Consider the following 26,556-nt stretch of genomic DNA (forward strand, 5'->3'; position numbering starts at 1 on the left):
TGCTATTGATTAAATTGGATGTCCCAAAGCAGCTTTCTCGAACCATTTTTTTGTTTGTTGAAATCTCATGGACGCCATCATTAGGCCCGTTGGGTCATTACCCAGTCCTGCCCACAAATAGTTCTAGTGTAACCCTAAAATCTAAACCAGGCTCACAAATATCTGTTTCCTTTGGAATGTTGTCCACAATCATTTGTTCCACTCTCATTTGCTTCTCTTGTCTAATCCCTCAATCCCGCGCTTCGCTTCGAGATATAGAGAGATAAGAGAGACGCGGTGTCGCCAATCTTGACTGAATCTTGTTCCCATGGCGGAGGAGCAAGTTGTGACAGCTAACGCAAACCCTGTCCCGTCTGATCTCAAGCGCAAGTTTGAAGATTTGGAGCCTGGAGCTCCCCAGCAGCAACTCTCCGAGCAACTACAGCATCTTGAATCGAATGCGAATTCCATTTCAGAGCCCAATGAGGCTGGAAAGGCCGATGCAACGGTTTCCCCTTCCGACGAGGGTGAGAAGAAACGTCCCCGAATCGAGGAGGAGCTCGATGGACTAGGTATAAGTGCAGTTGATTTTATTTGTAGCTTGTACTGTTGTTTTAATGGTCGTAGGGAAAAAATGATTAAATGTTCTTCCCTTGATCAAATTATGATATGGCTTTATATGATTCTCTTCAAGAGGCTAGGATCCCTTCTTTTGATGAGGGGTACACGGCTATTAAGTAAAATATTATGTTTTGGGTACATTCCGTTAAATGAGATCGATGAAAATTTCTTTTCTTTCTGCCTTTTATGCAAAACATGTATATAATCATGTTATAGCAAGAAACTTTGCGTTGATGATGTTATGCATTTCTGGTGTCAACTGTCAACAGCTAGTAAAAATGGGTACCAAGATGAGCAGGCTGGTGAACCCTTTAATGAAAATGATAAATCCTCTCTTGAGAATGCTCTTTCACCGGATGGTCAACTTCCATCCAACGAGCATACAGAGTCGGCACCTGACGAGCAAAACTCGAGTAGAGTTCCTGAAAATGCTGGTGCCGAAGAATCACCTGTTGGGGATTCTGGACGAGAGAGTGCTGAGGAACCATCAAAAGAAATTCAAAAGCGCTCTGTAGAGTCAACTGAGCAAAATGTTTCTTCTGCAGAGCAATCTGAATCTGTTGATGTTGAGCATAATAATGTGGAGGTTCCCAACGATAAGGTGCTAAAGCTGAGTTTTTGTCACCCCTAGTCTAAGATGTGTTCAATTGTACATGTTATATTTCTCTGACATATCAACTTCAATCTTATTCATTGTACTTTGCATGAAGTTATCTTTTACTTACCCGAAATTTATGTTACTTGTTTTCAGCAAGATGCTTCTAGGGGGCAAGAGCAGCCGACTTCTGCAGCTGAGATAACGACTCTTAAAATTAAGGTCCCTAACAATAAGGTCTGTGAAACTTATAACATGTGTTAGCTGTATATCACTGTCCTGAAGCATGTGAGATAAATATTGTCAGTATTAGTAGACAAATTAGACACTTTTCTCTGGTGAACTCCCCCCCCCCCCCACTTGAGATAAATCCCTGTTTTGTTATTATTTGTATTTCCTTGTTAGCTCCTTTTAACTTTTTAATGAAGTCTGAACAAATGTGTTGGACAGAAATACTTTTGTATTTTCGGGTCAAAAAATACTTCAACATGGCTCATAAATCTGAGCTCAGATCAGATATTATTTTCTCATGCAACCGAATATGGTGGTATAAAAGATTCTGAAACTGCCAATGCCAATGGCAAGGCCAATTATTTCTGCTTGGCCTGGGGATAAATCAACTGCCAATGCCCAATTATTTCTCCCTGGGTTGGGGAAAAATCATGTTTGCACTAGTTTGAGATCTTTTCCCCTTATTTGCCCTGGAGCAAGACAAATGTGAAAGGAGTGAAGAAGAAAACTTTTTGTGTCCTGCACTCAACGGTACTGTGAGGCTGGGTAGAGAAGTTTAGAATGGGGTAAATAATGGGCACCAGTTGGAAGGTTAGGGATTTTCAGTTAAATACTGCCAACTCTGTTGGAGCTTTGTTTTGTAACTTCATTAGGCTTTTAATTGTAGGTCTACACAGTTTTACGTGAGTTTTCAATTGTCAAGTGTCAAGCAACCTGAAATCAAATCAAATTTAAACAAATACCGCTCTTCATATTTACTTTTTCTCAATTATTTTCCTGTCCAGTGTATTTATTAATATCTATATGTCTATGTCAATAGTAGTATTAAGGAATAAAAATACTGCTGATAATAATTTGCTTAATTAATAATAAAGTGAGGATTAATACTTATCTTTTTTAGTTTGGTATTTCGTTTGCATATGAAAACCATTATGAAAACACATCAACTATCTTTTATGTTCTCTCTTTTGGATTATTCCGGGTCATTATATTATTAAGTACCTGATCTGCTTGCTAAAAGTATCTGGTTGGACCTTTGGAGCCTATGTGCATGAACCTAGCATACCTCTATGCTTCCTTATTTCCTTAACCTTATATTACAAAGGTGATATGGTTTAAATTTGTTTATATTTATTTGCTGTATTTGGTTGGAGAGATATTGGCACTTGGCATGCTTTGTTTGGTTATGTTAAAGAATTCAAGAAGCTAGGCCAGGGGCTTGCTTTCTTTGCTATCTCAGCACGGAATATAAAATTAAGGAACAAAATAAAAGAAAGGCTTCTGTGGCGTCATTTTGTGATTTTAGCCAGAAAACAAGATAGAAAGTTTTCTGAAATATGGTTAGGGAATCAAGGCCCTTGAAAGAAAAAGTATGATTGGCACATAAATTACAGGATAGAACATTAAAAACCAAAGCTCAAAATTGTGTTTTTTTGGGACACTAAATCCATGTTCTGGAGAAATAAGTCTACCAAACTGCCTTTTGGCTTTAGCAATTTGTATCGTGTATGAAAAATTACTCAAAATAAATAATAACCTTGTCTGCTTGTATGCATAAAGTAACTAATTTTGTCACCTTTTAGATGTGTTTCATCTTGTTTTCTCCTCTGGAGGCTGCACTAGTTTTTTTTTCCTCTGCATGTCTTGTGGAGGTGCAGAACGAAAGTAGTCATATACCCAAAAATGGTCTAGTAGTCACGAAGATGAGTATTCGTGTATCCCTAGATAAATTGGCCTGGCCAACCTGGCATATTCCGTGACTGGGCCCTACTGGGCTGGATCATAGGCAGCCCTTTTCTTGGGACCCTCACTAAGACTAAGTAGGGGGCAAAAGCCTGGGCTGTCTTTCATGCTCTGCGTAGTGGGTTAGGTTTTCACTTATAGGTTCTTTATCTTTTTTGATGAATAATGACAGTCCTCGCTTCTTATTTCTTGTTTATTTAATTAACCTTCTTGCGAGAATGTCTGCCATGGTTTTGCTTCCTTACCAAACTTCCAACCATAAATGACATCTTATTGGTCCATGCAGCCATATGTAGTATCTTCATCGCACTAAAATTCATATTGTGATTGGACCTTGGCCTTCCATGTAATTTTGGCTGGCAATTTTGTTGATGGATGTATTCCTTTCATCTGCAGGTTGGTGTTCTTATTGGCAAGGCGGGGGATACCATAAGATACCTGCAGTATAATTCAGGGGCAAAGATTCAGATTACAAGGGACGCTGATGCTGATCCCCACTCTACGACAAGGCCTGTGGAATTAATAGGAAGTTTGGATAGTATTGAGAAGGCAGAAAAGCTAATAAATGCTGTGATTGCAGAGGTTGATGTCATTCCCTATATTTATTTTTATTCTTGTTTGAAATTTCTTCTCACTCGTGTTCACGTTTTCTTGTCTCATTTGATTATGCAGGCTGATGCTGGCGGCTCTCCAGCACTTGTAGCTCGAGGCCTCTCCTCTGCACAGGCTACGTCAGGCTCTGAACAAATTCAGATACAAGTTCCAAATGAAAAGGTTATAATGATGATATTATTATGTCATGCGAGAATGTGTTTCTATTCATGGATGATGTGTTGACCTCTGTTCCAACCTTGAGTCACATAAAACTTTTTTGCCCAGGTTGGATTAATAATAGGGAGGGGTGGAGAAACCATTAAAGGGCTTCAGACTAAATCTGGGGCACGGATTCAGGTAGTTGATATCGTGTACCATGAAGTTTAATGCTCTAACTTTTTCTCTCTCTGATGGCATTTAGCTCTGGATAAGATTTAAACTTCTATCTTGTGCTTTATATTGAAGCTTATAAATTGACACTAGTGTTAGATGTTGAATTTGTAATGGAATGATGTAAGTTATTCATTACCATGAACCTATCATATTTTAGACATTATTGGAATTAAAGAGCTATCTTATAGTGAAGAATTTAAACACATGATACCGTTTATGTTTTTAAATTAGGCAATGGTGCCATATAATTTGGTTGCAGTTAAGGCAGCTTGATAAATTATTAATCTTAATTGTGACTATTAATGAAATATAAATTTTAAAATGTTAGTTATTGTGTGCATGTATTCTTCAATGAACGGATATTGTTGGTTTTGATGTATTGATAAAAATGTAAAGCTCTATGTTAATCTATGACAATTTAGACATTGTATGCTGTGTAGGTAATGTCCTTACTGTGCAATATGTTAAGTCTTCATTGACATTGTTGCACTTTTTGTTGTACTTCAGAACATTGGCTTGGTGTTTCTTAACCTTGTAATTCATTCTTAAATGTTTTTGCTTTTTGACCCGTTTTAGAGTTCCTCAAAATGTTTGGTATACTTAAATTATTTACATGTAATATGGATAAATTAGCGATTGTTTATGACTACATTTCATCAATTAAATTAAATTATTTAATTTATTAATTGATACCTATTAATTTAATATTAAATAACTTAAACAAAATCCAGCTTTGTGATTTTTATTTATATGTTTGATTGGATCTTTTATCTGTATATAGTTGCCTTTCTATAGGTACGATAGCATGCCATAAATAAATAGAAAAATGCAATATGCTACTTTGCTAGACATCATATGGTGTGCATTTTATTGACTCTTGCATTTAGTCTCTTGGCATCTCCTACAAATTGAGATTTTGGCATGACATCGATTTTTTTTGAAGTTTTTTCTTTGCTGACATTTCATGTACTTCAATTATTTTCTAAATATTATCCAACAGTAGTTAAGTATTGCCTTAGTGTTTTGTACTTTATGGAACATATCACAAAATTTTGGGGAGAGAATGTCCTTCTGGATGATACATTCTTCACTTGACTCTTTTCCACCCTCTCCCCGAGTCACCTTATATTTTTTCGTTGCTCAAGCATTCTGATGTTCATGTTTGTAATTCAGTTGATACCTCAACATCTTGCGGAAGGGGATGATTCTAAAGAAAGGACAGTCCAAGTTACTGGTGATAAGAGGCAAGTTGAGCTTGCACGAGAAATGATAAATGAAGTCATGAATCAGGTTTGTTTGAGATTTTACGTTGCTTATGTTGAAAAAACTGCCAGTTTTCTAGTACTGATCATTTGCTATTAATTTAGAGGCTTTGGCTATATTTCTTATGACTTGTATTCATCCATGATTTTGAGTCATCTATAACATATTAGATGCATATTTTATCTCGCTTGTGCCTTTGATAGAATGTTTGAAAATGACGAGTTAACTTGTATTCCTATGATGATTGTGGCTGATAAATATGCATGCAACTTGAGTTACTTTCCGTAGTTCTGTCACATCCCTGATCCATATGTACGTGACGTGAGATTTCTTCTCTTTTTGGACTAGGAAACCGATCTCTATATCTTTGTGTTGATTTATTGCACAGTACCAGCATGCATTACTTGTAGATGTTTGTTATTCTTAGTTTGTACTAAATATTGTTGGTAAAAGTGCTACAGGAAATATTATCTCGATATCTCTTTACTTACAACTGCATTGTGGAATGTAATAGTTTTCTACACCTGACTTTGCTGAGTGACGCTCTTATAGTTACGAGGTCTATGTATATCTTTGAACCAACTTGCAACAAAACTTTGATACTAGCGATTGGTTGCACTTTCATGGTAATTTTAATTCAATATCAATCATCCTGCATCTCTTATGTATGAAAAATTGGGGCTGTAGAGAAAAATATTATCCATGATTATGCTTCTTATATTTGCGTTAGATGCTTCTCTGCAACTGCCTTGGCCAAAGCAACACAAATTAGAGGTCATAGCATGATTTATGCAAGGAACCGTTACATTGATGTGATGCCTGTTTGATCAATTTATGGAAGTATTATATCAATTGCTGCTATAGGAGTGTAAAATAGAACACCTAAAACAGTGCCTCATACGAGTTTGGAAATTGATCAATGATCAATGCCAAGGTCAAATGAATTCTTCTAGGATGATCGTATATGCAAACCAAGATGTCAGTTGCAATGATTTATTTATCTTGAGGTGCCAATTTCGCATTGGTTGGCTTTAAAAATGCAGATTTGGCTATTGCCTTTTCCATGGGGTCGGCATTGCTTTCTTGATGTCGCATTAACAACATATTCACTCTCATCCACCGAAGAGAGGTGGCAGGCATTAAAACCTCAGATAGCGGGATGTTAATGGTTGGTAAGATCGCTTCAAGACTTAAAGGTTAAAAATCATGATTCAGTAAGACTATATTGTACTGGACTTGGTAATCAAATAGGCCGTTTTGTTATTTGCATGAGGCCTTGTGGAAGAAAGTTTCATACCTGGTGAAGTCCTTTGCATCTCTCTATGAATTTGTGCTGAATAATGCAAGCATGAGAAATCAGTGACATTTGGTGTGTGCATTGTGTTGGAGGCGATTGGTATTTTAGCTGCCATGTGACCATGGGTAGTGCAAGTATATCATGTTACCATGCCCATACCTTGCTTCTGATAATAGTTTTGCCTTGTGATATTTGAGGATGAAAGATGTAACATCTACGTGTTTAGAATTGGCAACAGTTGTGGAGAATTAATAAACCTAGTTGGTGATGTTGGTTCATTGAGACTATACTCAGCATAAATGTTTTGTAACTTATTTTTGAAGCTAGTATGGAGTAATTGTCATTGTTGGCTTATATTCATTGCTCATTGCGATTCTTAGGGACCTTCATTGTAGAATGACAATCTTTGGTGGTATGATCACTATTAATGGTCATTGGCAATCTTGACATATTCCATATATGTATTGATTCCTCGTTAATATATCGTCCTGATAGACTTTGTTTTCCGTTTCCACTGTCTTCAATTTTGCACAGTATCTAAGAGAAGAAAGTAGTATCTTGTTAAATCACAGTAGTTAAATTGAGGTGCCTTGTAAGATCAGGTAGCTGTTGCTACTTGTTCTTAAAGTAATTTATAGAGATCTCTCATAAAATGTTGGTGGAGGTGGGATAAGATTTAGCTCCTATTGACGCTTGATCTGAGTTTTGATTTGGGCATTTTCAGGCTTCTACTTTTTTTACCATATGTGCTGAGGTGAGATCTTTTCCTCTGTCATAAGATATATGTAACGCATGGGGTCTGGTTCTATCTAGAATTTAGTTAGAGTGGGGGGGAAAAAATCTAGAGTCTAGTTAAGGTTAAAAAAGAAATGTAGAGTTTAGTTTAACTTGTGTAGTTTTGCTTTGAGCATGTGACATGCTATTGGTATCGTGCTATTTTGAAAGATTGCTGCGGGAGTAAGGTTGTGTACATTTGGTTCCCTTAGACCCCACCTGGTAGGGGCCTTGTGCATTGGGCTGCGTTTTTTTCTTAAACTGTTTAGTGCACTCTGGATAACCTATTGCTATCGCTAAAGTTATAAATTTGCTTCTTTCTTTGCAATGCCAAGTGTTGATATAATGGGTTGATCTTTATTAATCCTGGTCAGTTCATCTTTTGTTCACTTGATTGATTAGTAATCTCATCATTTTAACATGCTATTTTCTTCAATTAAATTTGCTTCTTTGCGATTCGACTCTGCTAAAATACATTTTCCTTTCTGATTATGAAACATTCAATTAGCTGATATGTCCATTTTTCTGCTTTACTTGAATAGCCTGTCAGGCCATCAACAGGGGGGTTTAGTCAGCAGGGTTATCGTCCACCCCGAGGATCCGGGGTTGCATCCCAATGGGGTCAACGAGGTTCTCATTATGGCCACCCTACATCATATGATAATCAGCAACGGGGACCATATCATTCTCACAATCCACAGTATGCACCTCCACCATATGGAAATTATGCCCAACACATGGCTCCAAGAGGCAACTTTGGCTCTGGCTGGGAGCAAAGGTCTCACCCTAGCATGCAAGGTCCACCCCCGCACAGTGGCAATTATGACTATTATGGAGGACAAGGTCATTTGTCAGATGCTCAGCCACCAAATCAGCACCCTGGTTCAGTACCCCCACATGGTGCTGGTCCTTCCCCTCTACCTTCCATGGGCCCACCATCTGCCCAGGCCAATTACAACTATGGACAGCCACAAGGCCCAGATTATGGTCATCAGATGGCATATTCTCAATCTGGGTTTCCTCAACAAGGTTATGGACATGGATTTGATAATCGTGCACCCCCCCAACATCCCTATGGTGGACATATATCTTCTCAACCAACTTATCCACAGGCTGGCGCTCAACCTAATTTTGCTGCTGGTAAGCCGCCGTTATATGGCATGCCTGCACAGGCACAGCCTGCACAATCATATGGTCCTCCAAGAGCTACTCAACCAGGGGATATGCCTTATCAAAGTTCTGCTCCTACCCAATCATATGGTTCGAACATGCCATCACAGCAGCCATACCCCTATGCATCCGGTGGACCATCACAAGCAGCATATCCTACTTATGGGTCTGCCCCAGTTGCTGATGGTTACAGCCACCCACCACCTACGTCTGGTGCTGCATATACACAACCAGGTGGTCAGCCGAGCTACGCTCAACCTGGAACCCAGCAGGCACCTAGTTATGGCCAAGTTGCTCCTACTGGGGTTTACGGGTCATATCCTTCTTCACAGCAAGCTTACACTGAACAGCAGCCAGCTGCTACCAATGCAGGTTATGGTTACCAAGCTCCCCAAGACCCTGCTGCTTACAGCAGTACTCCTGCTCCAGCATATAGTGCAGCACCAGCTGCGCAGCCAGGTTATGTTCAACCAGCACCTGCTCAGACGGCATATGATCAGTCTAACCCACAAACAGCAGCTTATGGGGCCGCACAAGTTACTGCAACAGCTGCATATGGCAAGACTGTGTCGCCTCAGCCTACATATCCCCAAGCTTATGACTCAACCCAAGCTTATGCTGCACCGCGATGATTTCATGTAATTTCTGCCTAATCTGTAGTGTTATCTTTATCTGGTTTGATGGCATCATTTTATGTAACTTGCTTATTTTGTTGTAGTAAGGAGTTCTTTGTACTAGGGAGAGCAAGAAATCTAATTCTGTTTTAGGTCATGGTGCCCTGTATCCTATGGTTTAATATAGTAAAAATGAGATTTGGACCTTTCAATTCCAATGGCGTTGGATGTTGGTAGTGTTTTCTCCTCATCTACCTTCAATAATTCGAGTAAAGGCATCACAGAGGGCACTTCAAAGAGTCAGTAGTTTTAAGACTCTTGGATTATTAAAAATGGACTTGAGTAAAGTCCAATTTCCATATCTGTCTTATGTGTAACTAAAACATTACTTTGTTGACCGAAGAACTCAGCAGCTTTCAACTCAAAAGACGGGAAAATTTATACTTGGGATAAGATGTTAATGATATTTTCTCATGCATGAGTTTCAAGTGCAATGGAAGGATGGTTTTGTGGGACTTTAAGAGACATTTCTTATATGATGATTAATGCTTTTTAAAAATTTAGAATCGATCAAGGCTTTAGTAGATGGGATATCTAGTTCATCTAGGGCGCATTTTATTAATTTTCTAGACAAATTAATGTAATTATCAGGATGCATTTTTAAAAGTGATAATGTGAACTCACACAGAAGATACTTGACTGAATTTTGTGTGGATAATAAAACAGTAAAAGAACAAGAACAGGTTTTCAAAACACAACTGTTTAGCCCTTAGATCTTTTCCTCCTTGCTATTCGATTCAGGACCTATTTATTGTGTTGCATTTTGAGAATAAATCTCTATATATAATTGCTCTGTGTTATACTTAGATATCGTCTAGTGAGTCTACATGACAATTTTTAACGTTTTAAGATGGATTAAATTTTGGGGACTAAAATCATAGATTTAAAATTTGAGACTAAAATTAAATTGGATCTAAAAATCATATACTTAGATGTGATTACATAATAGTACCACCTCCCATGGTATTGGAAAATCATTCATGGGATGGAACATTACTTTTCCCTTTGTATAATTTATGCCTAATTATAAAATAAAATTAATATAAATATTTCCCCATATATCACCTGGGTAAAAAGTTTCGGGACAATTTTGCATCTTAACCTAATCATAAATTCTATACCTTGAGGCCACATTCGATACATAGCTATGGATTTTAACAGGTTGGGATTGGAATTGGAAATGAGAATACAAATGTTAAGACCTAGGAAGCCGTAAATACATAGCTAAAAATGAAAGATTGAAGCTAAACTCCTCTTTGAAGCTTGAAAACTCGAGCACCATCTTCCATCTTCAAGAGGGTTCTAGCCCTTCATAGCTTCTGAAATAGCTCCAATTAGAGTAGAATCATTGGCCATAGCATATAGGATTAGAGGAAGATGAGATGGGGTGGCGAAAAAGTGAAAGAAATGGATGGGAAAGAAGATGGAGATGGAGAGGCAAGAAGATGAGAGAACAGAGGTGTAGAAGACAAGACAATGAAGTGTTCTTTCGAAAATAGGGTTTCTAAGGTTTAAAAGGGTCAATCTGGGTCGGATTATATGAATAGGTACTCCATCTTTGTGTTCTAATCTGAATCTGGCATTGCCAATATAAGGGGTTTGCCACAACCAATACCGCGATCAACAGGTCCCAAGAGTCTTCAGCCTAGATCTAGATCGTTGGCCACGGCGAACCCACAACCAATGCCACGGCCAATAGCTCCAGAATCAACACTCTTAGTTCTCATGTTGTGTAATCCCTTGGTCTTTAATCTTGGCCCTAATTCTCAAGTGTCCTATAATGAAAAGCAATAATTTAAAGCATTAATTGTCTTACAAATCAATTGAATACAATTAATATTTAATTATGATAATTTTATTCTAAAAAGGACACTAATTCAAAGCAGAGACTCTTAATCTAAATTAAGCATAATTCTCACAAAAAGAGCCACTAATCCATGATAAAAACCCATAGAGAGCACATGGCAGTCCATTGTCTTGGGTAAGGTCAGGGTTAGACACTGTCAGCTGTTACGTCTGATTATTACTGCCCTTCCCACTTCTAATCATAGGTGAATCCTGAAACATAGAAAGAAATTACTTAAGGCATATTAAATAAGTTTAAATAGATTAAATGAACCTTGAGAAGATGTGTGATTATTACCTGTGACGGTTCAGAAACTCGAGGCATCTAGAATCTAGTCATACCCATCATCATCATAACCTGTTGAAACTTGACATCAAATTCCTCACGCATCTTTTGCATCTCCGCCTTGTGTTCTTGACTGAGTTGAGCTTGAACTCTCTTTATTTCTTCTTGTAATTACTGGTCAAGCTCTTCTTTAGATATCTGTTCGCCAAATAGCTTAACTGCAAGCGGACGGGTCGCAAGTAATATAAAAAGTATCGTTCCCACAGAGACTAAGGCTAGATGAGTTAAAAATCATAATTGTGTTCTTGATTAGGTTAAGTGAAGCAAAAGTTGTAAAAGAGTTTGTGAAATGAGATTAGGAAAACAATGATTTAAATCAATGTGAAATCAACTTGACATTGAGACAAATAAGGGTCTAGGGTTATTTTTCACTAAAATACTTCATAAAACTTGATTAATCACTTCTTAAGTAGTAGTTAACAATAAGTTCAGTTAGCCAGGGTTTGTAGAATTGATTAAGCTTTCTCAAGTCAAAACCAAATTTTTGCAATCACAATAAAACATAGCAATCTCTTGTATTTGTTTGAAAATGTTGCATTTTGAAAACCAAAAACCTTTTTTAGGCTATGCTAGGTTAATAGATATATCTCTATTCTATCAACAAACTTTCCATTTAATAAGATAAAATTTCAGACTAGCACGTTTTGACCAGAGTTCACAGATTAATTTAACTTTCTCAAGCTTCAACTAACCAATTAATCAATCCAAATGATGGCCAGTCACAAGAAAGCATTAAGCTGAAGGTAAAAACAACAAAACATTATCATCAACACTAAAGAGAGAGTTAAACCAAGTCTTAATCCATACAGTAGATCAAAATAACCCTAGGAAGGCTATTTTAGCTATACATGTTTAGCAAAAAACCACAACTATAAGAATAATTACTAGCCATTACAGAAACAAGGAGAGGAGAAGAAAGAAACCCAGAAAAATTGAAGAAAAAACTTCCAATCTCTTGTAGCTTTAAGCCCAAAGATCCCAAGCTTCAAAACCTCCAAACCCTAGCAGAGCAAGCCTCCAAATAAGCCCTAAAGGCAAAGTGTCCCCCAAAACCATGAGTCTTCCCACATATTAACCCTAAATTTTAAGTTACAGCATAAAACGCATAGTTGCAAGGGGTCAGGCACCGTGGCAAATGTGGTCATCTGCCGCAGGGGGATGTCACAAAATGGGACTCTCTTGAAAAGGTGGGGGTACCACGACAGATATAATCAGGCGTTGCAGCACCTTACATAGAATCCAACTTCTTGGGTCAGATGGGGGCATTATGGCAGATATGGTCAGACATCACAACAGATTAGACCGAATAGCTTCCCTTATTTTCTATCACAACGCTGTGGTAGTTTTCCTCATGCACTGCGGAAGTTGGTCCTTGTTTTAGCTTCTCTGCTTCTAGTCTCTCTTCCTTGCTCACTTCGGGCCTTTTCCTGCACAATTAACTTGCAAAACACATAAAAGAGAGCTAAAACAAGTTGAATAAGTAGGAATTTCGAGAGGTTATCATTCTCCTAAACTTAAACTTTTACTCGTCCTTGAGTAAAACAACAAACTAGCAACTGGGTAACAAATTGTACATCAAAGAATGCAGGAATGGCTATATCCTCATCATATGCTCAAAGAAATATACAAGATAGGAAATTACTGAATCACCCAAAAAAGCAAGTTTCATGAGCTTAAAATAGATTTTCAATGATTTTGGAGTGTGAGGGTGTGTACAGGGTCAAAGAACATCTCTCATGACAATGTCCCAGTAGAGTGTGAAACTTTAGCCAATATACTAACCTTCAACCACATACCTTTATGAGCATAACTCCTTCTCCCTCTGCACCTACAACTTATCTCACATAAATTTGAAATCAAAGGGACTTTTCAGCTTGTAACGTGGCCAAGAAGTCATGGTTTAGGAAAGAAACAAAGAATAGGGTATACAAATGCTTTGAGATAAATAGTTGACTATAATCAGAACTCATTCCAACCACCTCCATTCCCTAAAACTTGTACCAAAATTAATTCTCTTCTCACCAAGCTTTCATGGAATTGAACTAAATATTTATATATTATTCTCTCTTTTTTTTTTAACAACAAAACATCAAAAAATTAAATAGCAGTAAATCACAGCTTGGTTTCACTTTGAATTTTCAGAATATTTCCATTACCCCTGACAACCTTCCATAATTTCAGCATCTCATCACATCCCTTGTCCCTCCTACTTCCATTTATCTCAAAGCTAGGGAATTCATGGTTTTTCTCCATTGGTTTTGGTTGCGGAAGATGTTAGGATTCAAAACAAAATAATTTTTTTTAAGCTTAAAATATGGGTTCAAAGGAGGAGATCATTAAGGTCAGCTTGAAAGGCTAAAAACATTTAAGAATTGCCCTAATCATTTTTTCAAATTCACATGGAATAAACCATAAACTTTAAGAAATCAGAAGAAGGTTCTGAAATTATTTAGTTGAAGCAAAATCATAAAGGCTAAATTATCTACTCAATCTCAACATAATCATTTGAAATCTTTTGACCCCCTTGGTGCATCAGTTTCCCTAAAATTAAAGAAACATAGGTTTTAACCTTACAATTCAAGCATCAAAGAGAACTCACAACTTCCTATCAAGCACAGCAACTAAGCAACTACTCAATCATTGGATCATTCACACATTTTCAACTAACAACTCATCACTTCAGCTCATCATTCAAAAAACCAATCGAGCAAAAATTTTAGATCACAAAATTTTCACTGTTTTAACTGTTTTCCCTTTTACTTAAAATATTTACCTAATAAAATAACCTTTTCAAAATTTTCAAAACTTTTCAAAATTAACCCTGTTATCCATATTAAACCTGTTGTCCACAAAAATTCAACCTCCACCCCAAACTTAAAATTGACAGTGCCCTCACTGTCAACAAGGGTTAAGTGAAGGTCAGGGCATGCAACCAGAATCCAAAAACAATAAACCTGTTGCATGAAAGGTCAAAATTAGGCCTTCTTCCTGTGCAAATATAGCAGTATTCACAACTATCAACAGTATCACTATCAGATAACCTCAATGAACTCAGCAATTACTATTGCTATCTACAGATTAAGCAATAATGAGATCAGCCAGCTATCAAAATATTCAACTGTATATCAGCAGTTAACTCATTTATAAGCAATAATCACAAATACTGTTTAGCCACCCCAATCAATCCAACATGCTACCAGTAGCCTTTACAGAAATAGAGAAGCAAATAATAAACACAAAACAGAACAAGTCACAAGAAACTTAAGGAACATAAATGAAAGTAAAAGAAATAAAACAAGCAACAACATCGGCAGTAAATGGCCCCAGCTAGTTATCCTCCTCCTCGGTCTGCTGACCCCCCTGATCCTCATTATCCTTTGTAAACGGATCAACAGCCATATCATCTCCCTTACCAAGACCAGAACCAAACGCTCCAGCTTCATGTTCCTATCCAAGCGACCCTTCCTCATATTCAGCCTCAATTCTCATATCTGGCACATCAATGTCTAGTTTCCGTGCAATCTGGACCAACAGCTCCTCTATACGTCTCTGTCTATGCCTCTTGTGACGTATCTCTTTATCTAATTTCTCATGGAGAAGGTCCAAGCTCTGAGTGGTCAGGCCTTTGCTAGCAGTGGCTTAGCTTCCTGTTCCCTCTTATACTCCTCAGGGAATTGTTCAACATACATTGCTTTAGTGATTCGCTACTATTCTTGTTTAGGAACCAAAGTGGAGTAGTTGAATTTGGGGGTTGGCTTGAACTCTCAATCTGTTTCTTTCCATTCTACCCCTGCTTTAGTTAACAGATCTGAGATCAGGTGGGGCATGATGAGGTTGGTGATGTGGGCTCTGCTAGCATCCCATATGGCATCAAAAATCAATTGCTCAATCTTCACCTTCTGGTTGGTTATGAGCAGATATATCAGAAGGGCTAGATTGCATGGTGCTCTACTCAGATGGCCAGTTGGCATAATGTTGTGAGTGACAATATGCAACCATATTCTAGCCTCAGGTGTCATGTCCTTGCGCAGAATGTAAGCCTGCCCCTCTTGGGTCTCACGCACTTATCTTCTTCTGAACCAGTGAGGGTTGATGAGATGTCACTGAGAGGAATTTCCTTTTGGTTGCTGAGATACTATTGATATTGGCATTGCTTAATAGTAGGAAGCTGATAGTAATCTCTTATGCGCTCTAGCGTAATGAGGATATGTTGGGTCCGGATAAACATCTGATTACTCAAATTGGTAGGCACCCTAATGTGAAACTTTCGAACCAGCTTCTCATTCCCTATGATTTTTGGTCTGATCAACTCCAAGAGCTTTGCTTTCCTTGCTTTTTTTGTAAAACCCAAACTTGTTCGTGCACGGAAATTCCCTTTCTTGATGTAACGCTCTCCTCTTAATCAGTTCCTAGATAGGGGGATCAGGGGAGGTAGCACAAGCTTTCTTCTCGAGGGCCATTTAGTTGTTTCCTGCACAATCAAGAACAAAACACACCACATGCAAACTAAGCAAATAACACACCACAAACACCAAACAATGAAAAAAGAAAACAACACTACCCTAAAAAGGTTCTCCCCTAAACTTGGATCAAAGACTCAGATCAAAAATCGAAACTAGGAAATCCTCAATCAATCCCAAAAGCACACTCTCACCAATCTTGAATTCCAATCCAGTATCCGCTTTGAAGGACCTTCCATGCACATTGAGTTGCATAAAGATTCTTTTTACAAAATGGATTCAAAGGTAGGTAACCATCAATAGCTGCCTATTCAAATTAGGTCCGAAAGGTCTTGCCCAAGTACTCATATTAAAATCAGTAACTCAGTCCTTCCATTGACTTGTTTTCTCAAAAAGAATAACATTTCAACTTTGGTTTCATTTTCATAACACTACTTGGGCAATGGAACCAGTGCTATTTGAAAATTTTCGTAAGTATCTCATTCTTTCTATCAAATAGGGCCAATGAAATTTTAAAGAAACACTTTTATGAAAACCTTTTTGATAAAAACCCTAACTCTAAACACAATCAACCTCAAAGACACAAACTTCCCCTTTTCTATAGTTCCAACACACTCCTAACCATAAAGCACAACCCTAGCAGCACCTTTCCCCACTCTCAAATGAAAGTAAACTAACGAAAAGAAAGAGAAAAAGAAAGAACAAACCTCCAACAAATGATAACACACCACAAAAAAAGAAGAAGAGTGAGAGAAGACATAGAAGCAATCCACATGAAGATGGGGGCAATTGCAACAGAGGAGGACGAACAGGGTGACGGCGCTCTGGAGGGAATGGGGAGAAATGATCAGCAACGGACAGAGAGGGAGAAATTGATAGTGAGGGAGGGGTAGATTGGCGAATGTGGGAGATTTGGGGGGGAGAGGAAATAATGGTTCGGATGGGAGGAGGGAGATTTTGCAAATTGGGAAGGTAGAGTGAATGTACTAAAATGTTAGGGCTTTAAAAATTAAAACAGCGAATTAGACCCCAAAAACTGTCCAAATTCAAAGGGGTAAAGTGGGTATTATGAAAAATAAAGGAGGGTAATAATGGAATGTTAAAAAAAAAGGAAACTGTAGAATACGAGCAAGCACCACAGCTCATGAGGACTCACGCTGCAGCGCCTTAGATAGAATTGGGAATTCCTAGTAAAAGAAGGGTGCCGTGGGTCCTTTAGTAACCTGCCGCGATGGTTGTTACAGAGGCAAAGCAAAGGAAGAAAAACATATATGCCACGATGGATGACACAAAGAGCCACGGCGCCTATTATAGAAGTAGACTCAATTCAGAAAGGACCGTAACTCTTTCTCCAAGCCGTCGTGGCGCTTATCATAGAAATGCGGTATCCACAAAAAGAACAGCCACCGTAGCGCCTTAGGCAAATCTAACCTAGACTAACAAACACCAAACAACTAAGCGGACCCACAACTCCCGAACACACAAAACACAAGAAAGCAAGACCATACACAAGCACAATCATAGGAAACAACAAAACACAGACAAAAACTCAAAACAATACCCACAAGCCTTAAATTAACACAAGCTCCAGAATAATCAAAGTAACCAATCAAAGCCACAATATCAATGAATTTTAAGTCAGAGACACTTGATATTCCAGATGTAACAGCAAGGTCAAGGTTAATGCTTGAGATTAAGGTCAGGTGCACTTCCCTAGTTGCGCTAGTTAGAAATCAGCCACCCCTTCTTGCTAGGATCCAAAGTTCAAGGAATAAACCTTTAGGCCTACAAAAACAAAGATCAAACATAAAACTACTAAAATAAGATCAAAAACCAATAAATAACACAAAAGACAAGTTCAAAGCTTGGGTTGACTCCCAAGTAGCGCTTGGTTTATAGTCTTCAGCTTGACTCTTCAACTCTTCATGATGATTCAGCAAAGTAGATTGTGGAAACTTGACAATCTACTTTTCTACCCCAATAATGCTTTAACTGATGGCCATTCGCATGAAACCTCTCATCCTTGTCATTTTCTAGCTCCACTGTACCATGGTTGGTAGCTTGTACCACAGTGAATGGCCCTAACTAGGGTGATTTGAGTTTGCCTGGAAATAGTTTCAATTTTGATTGTAAAGTAACACTTTTTGCCAAGTTTTAAAGACCTTAGGTAGAATTTTTTGATCATGATACTTCTTGGTCCTCTCCTTATAGAGCCTTGCACTTTCATGGGCATTAAGGCGAAATTCCTCCAGTTCATTCAATTAAAGGAGCCTTTTTGCACCAGTAGCTTGAAAGTCAAAATTGAGCTTTTTTATGGCCCAATACGCTCCATGTTCTAATTCCACAGGTAAGTGGCATGCTTTTCTAAACACCAATCAATATGGAGACATCCCAATTGGGGTTTTATATGCTGTCCTGTAGGCCTAAAGAGCGTCATCTAGTTTCAATGACCAATCTTTTCTTGTTGCACCTACTACTTTCTCGAGAATGCTTTTAATCTCTCGATTGGATATTTCAGCTTGGCCATTAGATTGAGGGTGATATGACAAAGTTACCCTATACTTCACACCATATCTCTTCATCAAAGTTTGAAATTGATGATTGTAGAAATGAGAGCCACTGTCACTGATGATAGCCCAGGGTGCTCCGAATCTAGTGATGATGTTCTTCTTTAGGAATTTGATCACAGTCTTAGCATCACTGGATACACATGTTGTAGCTTCAGCCCATTTCGAGACATAGTCCACGGTGACCAAAATGTATTCATGATTGAGAGACTTTGGAAAAAGGCCTATGAAATCAATCCCCCATACATCTCAGAGTTCAACTTCCAGAATATTATTCAGAGGCATTTCATTCCTTCTTGATATGTTTCCAACTCATTGATACCGATCACATCAAATCACAAAGCCATATGCATCTTTGAACAATAAAGGCCAATAGAAACCACTTTGAAGGATTTTGACAGTATTTTTCTCTCCTCCAAAGTGCCCTCTATAGGCAGAAGAATGACAATACTCTTGGATGTCTTGCTGCTCAACTTTTGAAATACATCTTCTTATCATCTGATCGGCATATCATTTGAACAAATAAGGCTCTTCCCCGAAGTACATCTTTGCATCATGAAGGAATTTCCTCTTTTGGTGGAAGTTAGAATCTTGTGCCAGAGTTCCACAAACCAGATAATTAACCAGATCTGCATACCATGGAGTAGTTGAATCATCCATAAAGAACAAGCATTCATTAGGGAACGCTGCATTAATCTCCTGGTAGTGATCACGTTGAGCTTCAGTACTCAACTGAGACAAATGATCCACTACTTGGTTTTCAGCTCCCTTTCTATCAACAATTTCCAAGTCAAATTCTTGAAGCAAGAGGACCTAGCGAATCAAGCGTGCTTTGGAATCTTTCTTGGTAAATAGATACTTTAGAGCATAATGGTCCGTGCAAACAGTCACTTTAGTACCTACAATATGAGAACATAATTTCTCACAAGTAAACACCACTGCCAGTAGTTCTTTTTTTGTAGTAGTATAGTTAAGTTGGGCATCATCTAAGGTCTTACTTGCGTAATAAATGGGATGGAAGACTTTTTCTGCTTTTTGTCCTAGCACTGCTCCAACGGCAAAATCACTAGCATCGGCCATAATGATGAAGCGTATCTCCCAATTAGGTGCCACTAAAATTGGTGCTAACGTAAGCCTTTTCATTAACTCCTCGAAAGAGTTCATACAAGCATCATCGAACTTGAATTCTCTATGTTTCTCTAGAAAATTGAATAAAGGCTTAGTGATTTTAGAGAAATCTTTAATAAAGCGACGGTAGAATCCCGCATGACCCAAGAAACTTCTAATACCCATTACACTTGTTGGTGGAGGCAATTGGTTAATGACAGAAACTTTTGCCTTGTCAACTTCCAGGCCCTGTTTGGATTCCTGATGACCAAGGACAATGCCCTCTTGTACCATGAAGTGACATTTCTCCCAATTTAGAACTAAGTTGGAGTCTTCACACCTTTACAAAACAGCCGCCAAATTATCTAAGCAGCAATCAAAAGAATCTCCAAAAATGGAGATGTCATCCATGAATACTTCAATTATCTTCTCGATCATGTTAGCAAAGATGGCCATCATGTACCTTTGGAATGTTACTAGAGCATTGCAAAGACCAAACGACATCCTTTTGAAAGCAAACGTGCCATACGAGCAAGTAAATGTTGTTTTCTCTTGATTGTCTGGGGCTATTGCAATTTGGGTATATCCTGAGCATCCATCTAGGAAACAGAAGAATTCTTGCCCAGCGAGTTTATCCAGCATCTGGTCAATAAATGGCAGCGGGAAATGGTGTTTTCTGGTTGTAGCATTTAACTTTCGATGGTCCATGCAAATTCTCTCTAACACCTTATGTTTATACCAATTAACTTGCCTTGCGGAAGCATTTGGAATCACTTTTGAAGAATACAAGTTATGAAAAATCAAGTTTGAAAATTTTCTTTTACGGATTACTATTCATTGTAACCAAAAAATGTGGCAAACTTCGAAAATTCATAACTAATTGTAGAAAAATTGAAATCGAGTGATTCCAAGTTCTATGGAAAGCTATTTCGATAAAATTTTGAGAAAAAATAGTTTCTGAACTGATTGCCTTAAAATTTGAGCCCATTTTTTCTTGAAAAGTTACTGTTCATATGGTTATTTTTTCATTTTCCACTTATTTTAGCCCAACTTTGGAAGCGCATAACTTCTTGTGTGGTTATCAGGTTCAGGTGAACCAACTCTCATCTTAAAGAGAATAATCCCATCTATTTGCTCACCAAATCTCATGGCTATACTCACTCAATTGCTTAATTTGACTTTGGTCAAAGTTTAGGTCCATAATGTTGACTTTTATCCCCCTTGGAAGGATAAATTGTCTTACTTGACCAAGTACTTGCATACTAATTCTCCTACCATATAATCATGCATATTGGATAACACTACATGCTTTCACATATTAACACATAAGCTAGCATATATCCATAACTTAAAACCTTAAAGCATACTCTTAATTACATTCATCCAACATAAGGTTTTTCTTCATTCTTCTTCTTCTTCTTGAAGCAAACTTAATTCTCCACTATAGCTACTTCTTTTCCTTTGCTCTTGGAGGTTGAAGGCCCTAGGGTTTGTTAAGTATGGGGGTAAGATTCTTGGGGAATCTTAGTAGCACATTGCATACATTACTATGGTTACACATCACAATGTAATTCAAGTTACATGCATACATACATACTTGAGTATTATGTACTTGCCATGGAAAAACATAACATCATAACATAACATATCATCTCAACCTTGCATAAACCAAGGTACACATGCATGGAGGCATCATGGCATAACATCACAACACATAGCAATGAACATACAATGTATAGTAACTCTAACAAGCAATGGAATGCAAAAACTACCTTGTTGGCTTTCCTTCCTCTTGAACTCTTTTCTCTTGACTAGATCTTTGCCCCTTTGTTGTGTATAGCCTATTAGGCAACCAATGACACAACATTAAGCATTACTTCAACTCCATAACTTAACATAACCCCTTAAACCCCTTTTTTCTTGACTTTTAGGGTTTATTTTTCTAGCTTTGATTCTTGAACTTTCTTGGGCCTTTCCTACATAATTTTCCATGTAGAATCCATTTATCATATTAGTTTTATGAAAATCCAATCCCTTCCCATTGACTTAGCTTGGCCGAACCATATATATATTTGTAGGGAAAAGGATTTTCAACCAAACTAACATGTAACCACTTAATCTTTAACCTTTAACCATGCTTATTCTTCATCTAAACCATTCCTTATCATTTTGATAAAATTTGAGCAGCACTTCTCCTTAGAAAAATGACTTTCTATCATCATTAAAATAGTACAAAACCCACATATCATTATTATACTTGAAATAGGAGAGTTGTAGAAGCTTACCTTGCTTCCAAATGACTTTCTCTCACTAGAAATCTTCTCTTTCTCTCTCTAAACGAAAATTTGCAAGAGGTTTCCTACTTGAAAGGTCTTGCATGAAATGAACATGTGAGGGGGTATTTATGGGCTCCATATTTCACTAATTCCACATACACCCTTCTTGCATAAGACTTAATCTTAGCCCTCTAATTTTTACCTCTTTCCACATGTACAAATCTTAGGCTATGTGGCTTAATATGTTGACACTTGGATGGTGAGTCATTAGGGCTTATGTCATTGTTCTTATCCATTAAGATTAGTTAGGCTTTAATCAAGGTTAACTTTCTTAATTCCTTGATTAACTTGGCTAATTACCCTTCTAGAAACTTTTGACTTTTCAAAGATATATGGTTAAATCCTAGCCATCCAATGAACTATGTTTGCCACGTGTCACAATCCTACGTTAGATGACTTAACCATAATCATTTTACTTATCCCTAATTAAATTTTAATCTAACTTGATTTAGTATTTTCTTTTCCTTTTTCTTTTTATTTTCTTTTTCCCTTTCTTGGCCAATTTGGGTATGACATGTGTCCTTGACATTCTGTCAGAAATTTTACCACCTCGGTTATCCTGACAGTTTGCTGAATCGTAATATAATATTGGTTTATTTTATCTGATAGCTGAAAAATTCTAGTATCTCAGAATTCTTATATCAGATCACCATTAATTATATCTCAGTAAAGGGAACTTCCTTGATTAATTTCGTAATTTTTCTCCCCATATAACTCTTTAAATTGCCGTTTTCGTAAAAACAGACAATCTACCAATATTAATTTAGATTTATATTCAATTAAAGCTAACCTCCTCATCATTTAGGGTTGGAAATAATTTTATAAATCTCTATAATTCCTAAATGAATTTCTTTTAATTTTTCATAATTTTCTGAGATCTCTAGGTATTTTTAATAATTGATATTGGCCAATAAAAGGCACATATATGGCGCCACCTTAGAGGAGCAGAGGGGGAAAAAAATAGTCAACACTATTGACCAATTAGTCAACCTTATTGAGTCACATAGTAGAAATTTTGCTCTACCGGGTAGATAGGGAACTGTCTAACACTTACCCGTATTGCATTCTAATTTTTCTACTGCCCATAAAATATCTTCTGGTGACTCATACGATGACTCATCACCCTCATAAATGAAGCACATGGGAAAGAAGAAGAGAATTCAAGTTGAACTTGTCTTCCTCAAAATATCTGAGATATTTTCTAACTTTGTCTCCTAATTAAGGGACATTAATTATTTAACATTTGACTGGAGCATTTTGTCCCATCCTGAACTCCAAAAATTTATCTATTTATACCATAAAATTCATTTAATTTTGTAGAAAATTTATGAATTTTCTCATACCATAATTCAGACCATAAGTATTTCTTTTTAAATTTCCCATAACAAACCTAGAAACTGCAGTTCTGGCCTTAAAAAATGTTAAAGCCATTCTGCTGGCCTTCAAGGGTTGAGACTAATTTTATAAATTCTATAGCCTCTTAGATCATACATCCCCATTTTATCATAACTTTCTGAGGTTTCCTTATGACCCAAACAATTAAATCTACCTCTACATCTCAAACTGAGCCATAAACTTATAAATCCCTTTTAAGTCAACTCAAGGGCATTTTCATCATTTCTCCTCATATATAGGCCTTAAAATGTCATTTTCCATTTTCTAGAATTTTTTGGGTATTACTTCCATTTTTACCCATTCCTGGCCCGAAGATTTTCAAAATTACAGTTTTGCCCTTGGTCAAGTAAACCTCATAAATCACCCTATTATGGCCTCTATTATAACCTTTGGTCTGAACTAACCTCTTTTCTCATTTCTGGGCCTTGAGACTTCACTGGAGCCTCTAACTTTCTTTACATTTTAGTCCCTAGAACTTTATCTATTTACAGTTTAGTCCCTAAAACCCTTCAACATTCTTTTTACATTTCTGGGACTCCTGCTCATAGGGATTTAGTAGCCTACCTATCTTAGGCTAATCCGTGTATTCTTAGGCCCAAAACTTGGGGTGTGACATTCTCCACCCAGTCACAGTACGAGTTGGAACTAGCTCATTTCGGGTGTTAGCTAATACAGTTATACCCCCTTTTTAGGGACGCATTAGACTGGGCTCACCCATGAGCTATCAAAAATAGGGTATACTATGCCAGTAGAAAGCTATTTAAGGATCTCTTTCTTGACCACCTCTTTCATAACTGGGTTCATCTTCTTTGATGCTCAATAAATGGCTTGTGATCATCTTCTAGTAAAATCTTGTGCATGCACAAAGAAAGGCTGATCCCTTTGATCTCAGCTCTGGACCACTCAATAGCTTTCTTGTGGTTCCTCAAAACCCTTAACAATTTCTCCTCTTGCAATATGGACAACTGAGAATAGACAATCACAGGTAATGTAGCAGAACTACCCAAGTAGGCATACTTGAGATGAGAGGATAAAATCTTTAACTCCAATACCAGAGGTTTATTAACAGAAGGCTCTAGTGGAGAGCTTAAAGCACTAGTCATATCCAGAGGCTCAAAAGTCTTAGCTCTTCGGTAAGAAAATGCTTCAATACTTATCATTTCTACATGTTCTTCAACCTTGCTATCAATACTACTCGTTTCTCCAACCAATAATACTTCCAAAGGATCTTTAGTCAGAGAGTTAATCAATTCCTCTTGTACTGCAGAGTCAATCACATCAACATAATTACAATGAAGAGAATCATTTGGAAACTTCAAAGCCTTATTCATGTTGAATATCACCTTCTCATCATTTACTCGCATAGTGATCTCACCCTTTTCCACATTAATGAGAGTTCTTGCGGTAGCTAAGAATGGCCTTCCTAAGATGATGGGAATGTTCCAATCTACCTCATAGTCCAACACAATGAAGTCAGCTAGAAATATGAATTTGTCTACCTTCACCAAGACTTCTTCTATAACCCCTTTAGGATGTGAGATACTTCTGTCAGCAAATAGCAATGTAATAGTGGTTGGCCTTGCTTTTCCCAAATTTAATTGGTTGAAAATAGTAAGAGGCATCAGGTTGACACTTGCTCCTAAATCGCATAAAGCCTTTCTATTGAAGTGTTTACCTATATTGCATGGAATATAGAAACTGCCTGGACCTCTCAATTTGGGTGGAAGTTTTCTCTGAAGGATGGCACTATAATCTTCTGTAAGGGCTACTATTTCAAATTCACTAAATCTCTTCTTCTTAGACAAGACATCGTTAAGAAACTTAAACTTAGCATACTTAGGCATCTGCTCTAATGCTTTAGCAAACGGGATGTTGATGTGCAACTGCTTGAACATATCCACAAATTTCTTGAACTGGACATCTTCATCTTTCTTCCTAAACCTTTAAGGAAAGGGAAGTGGTGGCATTTGTGCGGGAGGAGGAAGAGTTGTCTTCCTCTTTTTATCATTGACCATTTCACCCTCTACATTCTTCCCTCGAACCACATCATTGAGATTTTTGTCTGTTTGTTTCCTTTCCTTGCTCTCTTCCTCTTCTGCTATAACACCCTCTTCTGAAAGATCATTTGTATCGAGGTCACTCCTCACACCATTAGTGATGTCTTTGTTTGTCTCACTAGGCCTCGGAATGTCAGGTAGTTGCTTTCTACTTCTCAAAGTGATAGCTTTACACTCTTTATTACCATCCTTTTTTGGATTAAGAATGGTGTCACTTGGGAGGCTATTTCTCGTGAGCACATTCATTTGTAAAGCCAGTCAAGATTCTTGATAGTAGTTTCATGGAGTGCAAAGGGTGCCTTATTCTTGGCCTTTGTAGATTCTTGGTTAGCTAACACCTGAGCAAACATTTTCTCGATTTTGGATTCTTCCTTCTGAGGATGCTGCTGTGGTTGGCCATGAAAACCAGGAAGCCCCATTTGTTTAGCACCAGATGATAATATTTATGGCGGATTCAAACTTGGCCCATTCTGCCACGAGAAATTTGGGTGATTTCTCAAGTTTGGATTGTAGGTTTAAGAATAAGGACTTCCTTGTGATCTTTGCTGTATATTATTCATATAATTGATTGTCTCCAAAGTGTAAGGGCACTGATCTGAATGATGTTCTTCATTACAATGGTCACAATTGTACCTCAGAGCTTGAAGTGCATGGACTCCTGCAGCGTTGCCCTTCTTAGTTTGTAGTTCTAAATTGTCAAAGCTTTTGGAGATCACTTCAAGTTGTGATGCAATATCTCTAGATGATGAGGAACACGGCTCATTATATCTCCTAGAATCTTGTCTTCTTTTGTTATACTGTTGCATCGTATTGGAAGCCACATCTCCATACAATTGATATAGCTTGTTGACTTTCATCTTTCCAATTATGTTATTTGAAGCTGTGTTGAGCATGGTTATCTCTGATCATTCAACCCATTCCAAAAAGCTTTCATTAGAACATATTTTTTCTGCTCATAATTCAGACAATTTCTCCACATATCCTTGAATCTTTCCCAAGCCTCGTAGAATAACTCATCCGGATGCTACTCAAAAGAAAGTAATTCACCCTTTAGTGTAGCTCATTTACTTCTTGGAATAAATATGGTCTTCAACTTTGCCACAAGCTCA

At 37.5% G+C, this 26,556-nt stretch overlaps 1 protein-coding gene and 1 pseudogene across 2 annotated transcripts; one reads left to right on the top strand and one right to left on the bottom strand.

The window, feature by feature from the left end:
• LOC114756523 (uncharacterized) overlaps nucleotides 1-26,556 on the bottom strand; it is a 123,180-nt pseudogene that overhangs the window by 55,716 nt on the left and 40,908 nt on the right.
• On the top strand, nucleotides 177-9,535 carry LOC114756527 (far upstream element-binding protein 2). 2 transcript variants are annotated; one of them, XM_028945468.1, is made up of 8 exons: nucleotides 177-551; nucleotides 870-1,201; nucleotides 1,352-1,432; nucleotides 3,566-3,751; nucleotides 3,842-3,943; nucleotides 4,049-4,123; nucleotides 5,330-5,446; nucleotides 8,033-9,535. In XM_028945468.1, the coding sequence occupies exons 1-8, from the start codon at nucleotides 308-310 to the stop codon at nucleotides 9,290-9,292; spliced, it is 2,397 nt and encodes a 798-aa protein (XP_028801301.1). In that variant the 5' UTR covers nucleotides 177-307; the 3' UTR covers nucleotides 9,293-9,535. The 2 variants fall into 2 exon arrangements, with proteins under 2 accessions (XP_028801301.1, XP_028801302.1); XM_028945469.1 differs by having other exon boundaries at nucleotides 4,049-4,120.

The sequence above is a fragment of the Neltuma alba genome, unplaced genomic scaffold (assembly GCF_004799145.2).
Source record: "Neltuma alba isolate B1F8T4 unplaced genomic scaffold, ASM479914v2 tig00010421_pilon, whole genome shotgun sequence".
Classification (NCBI taxonomy): domain Eukaryota; kingdom Viridiplantae; phylum Streptophyta; class Magnoliopsida; order Fabales; family Fabaceae; genus Neltuma; species Neltuma alba.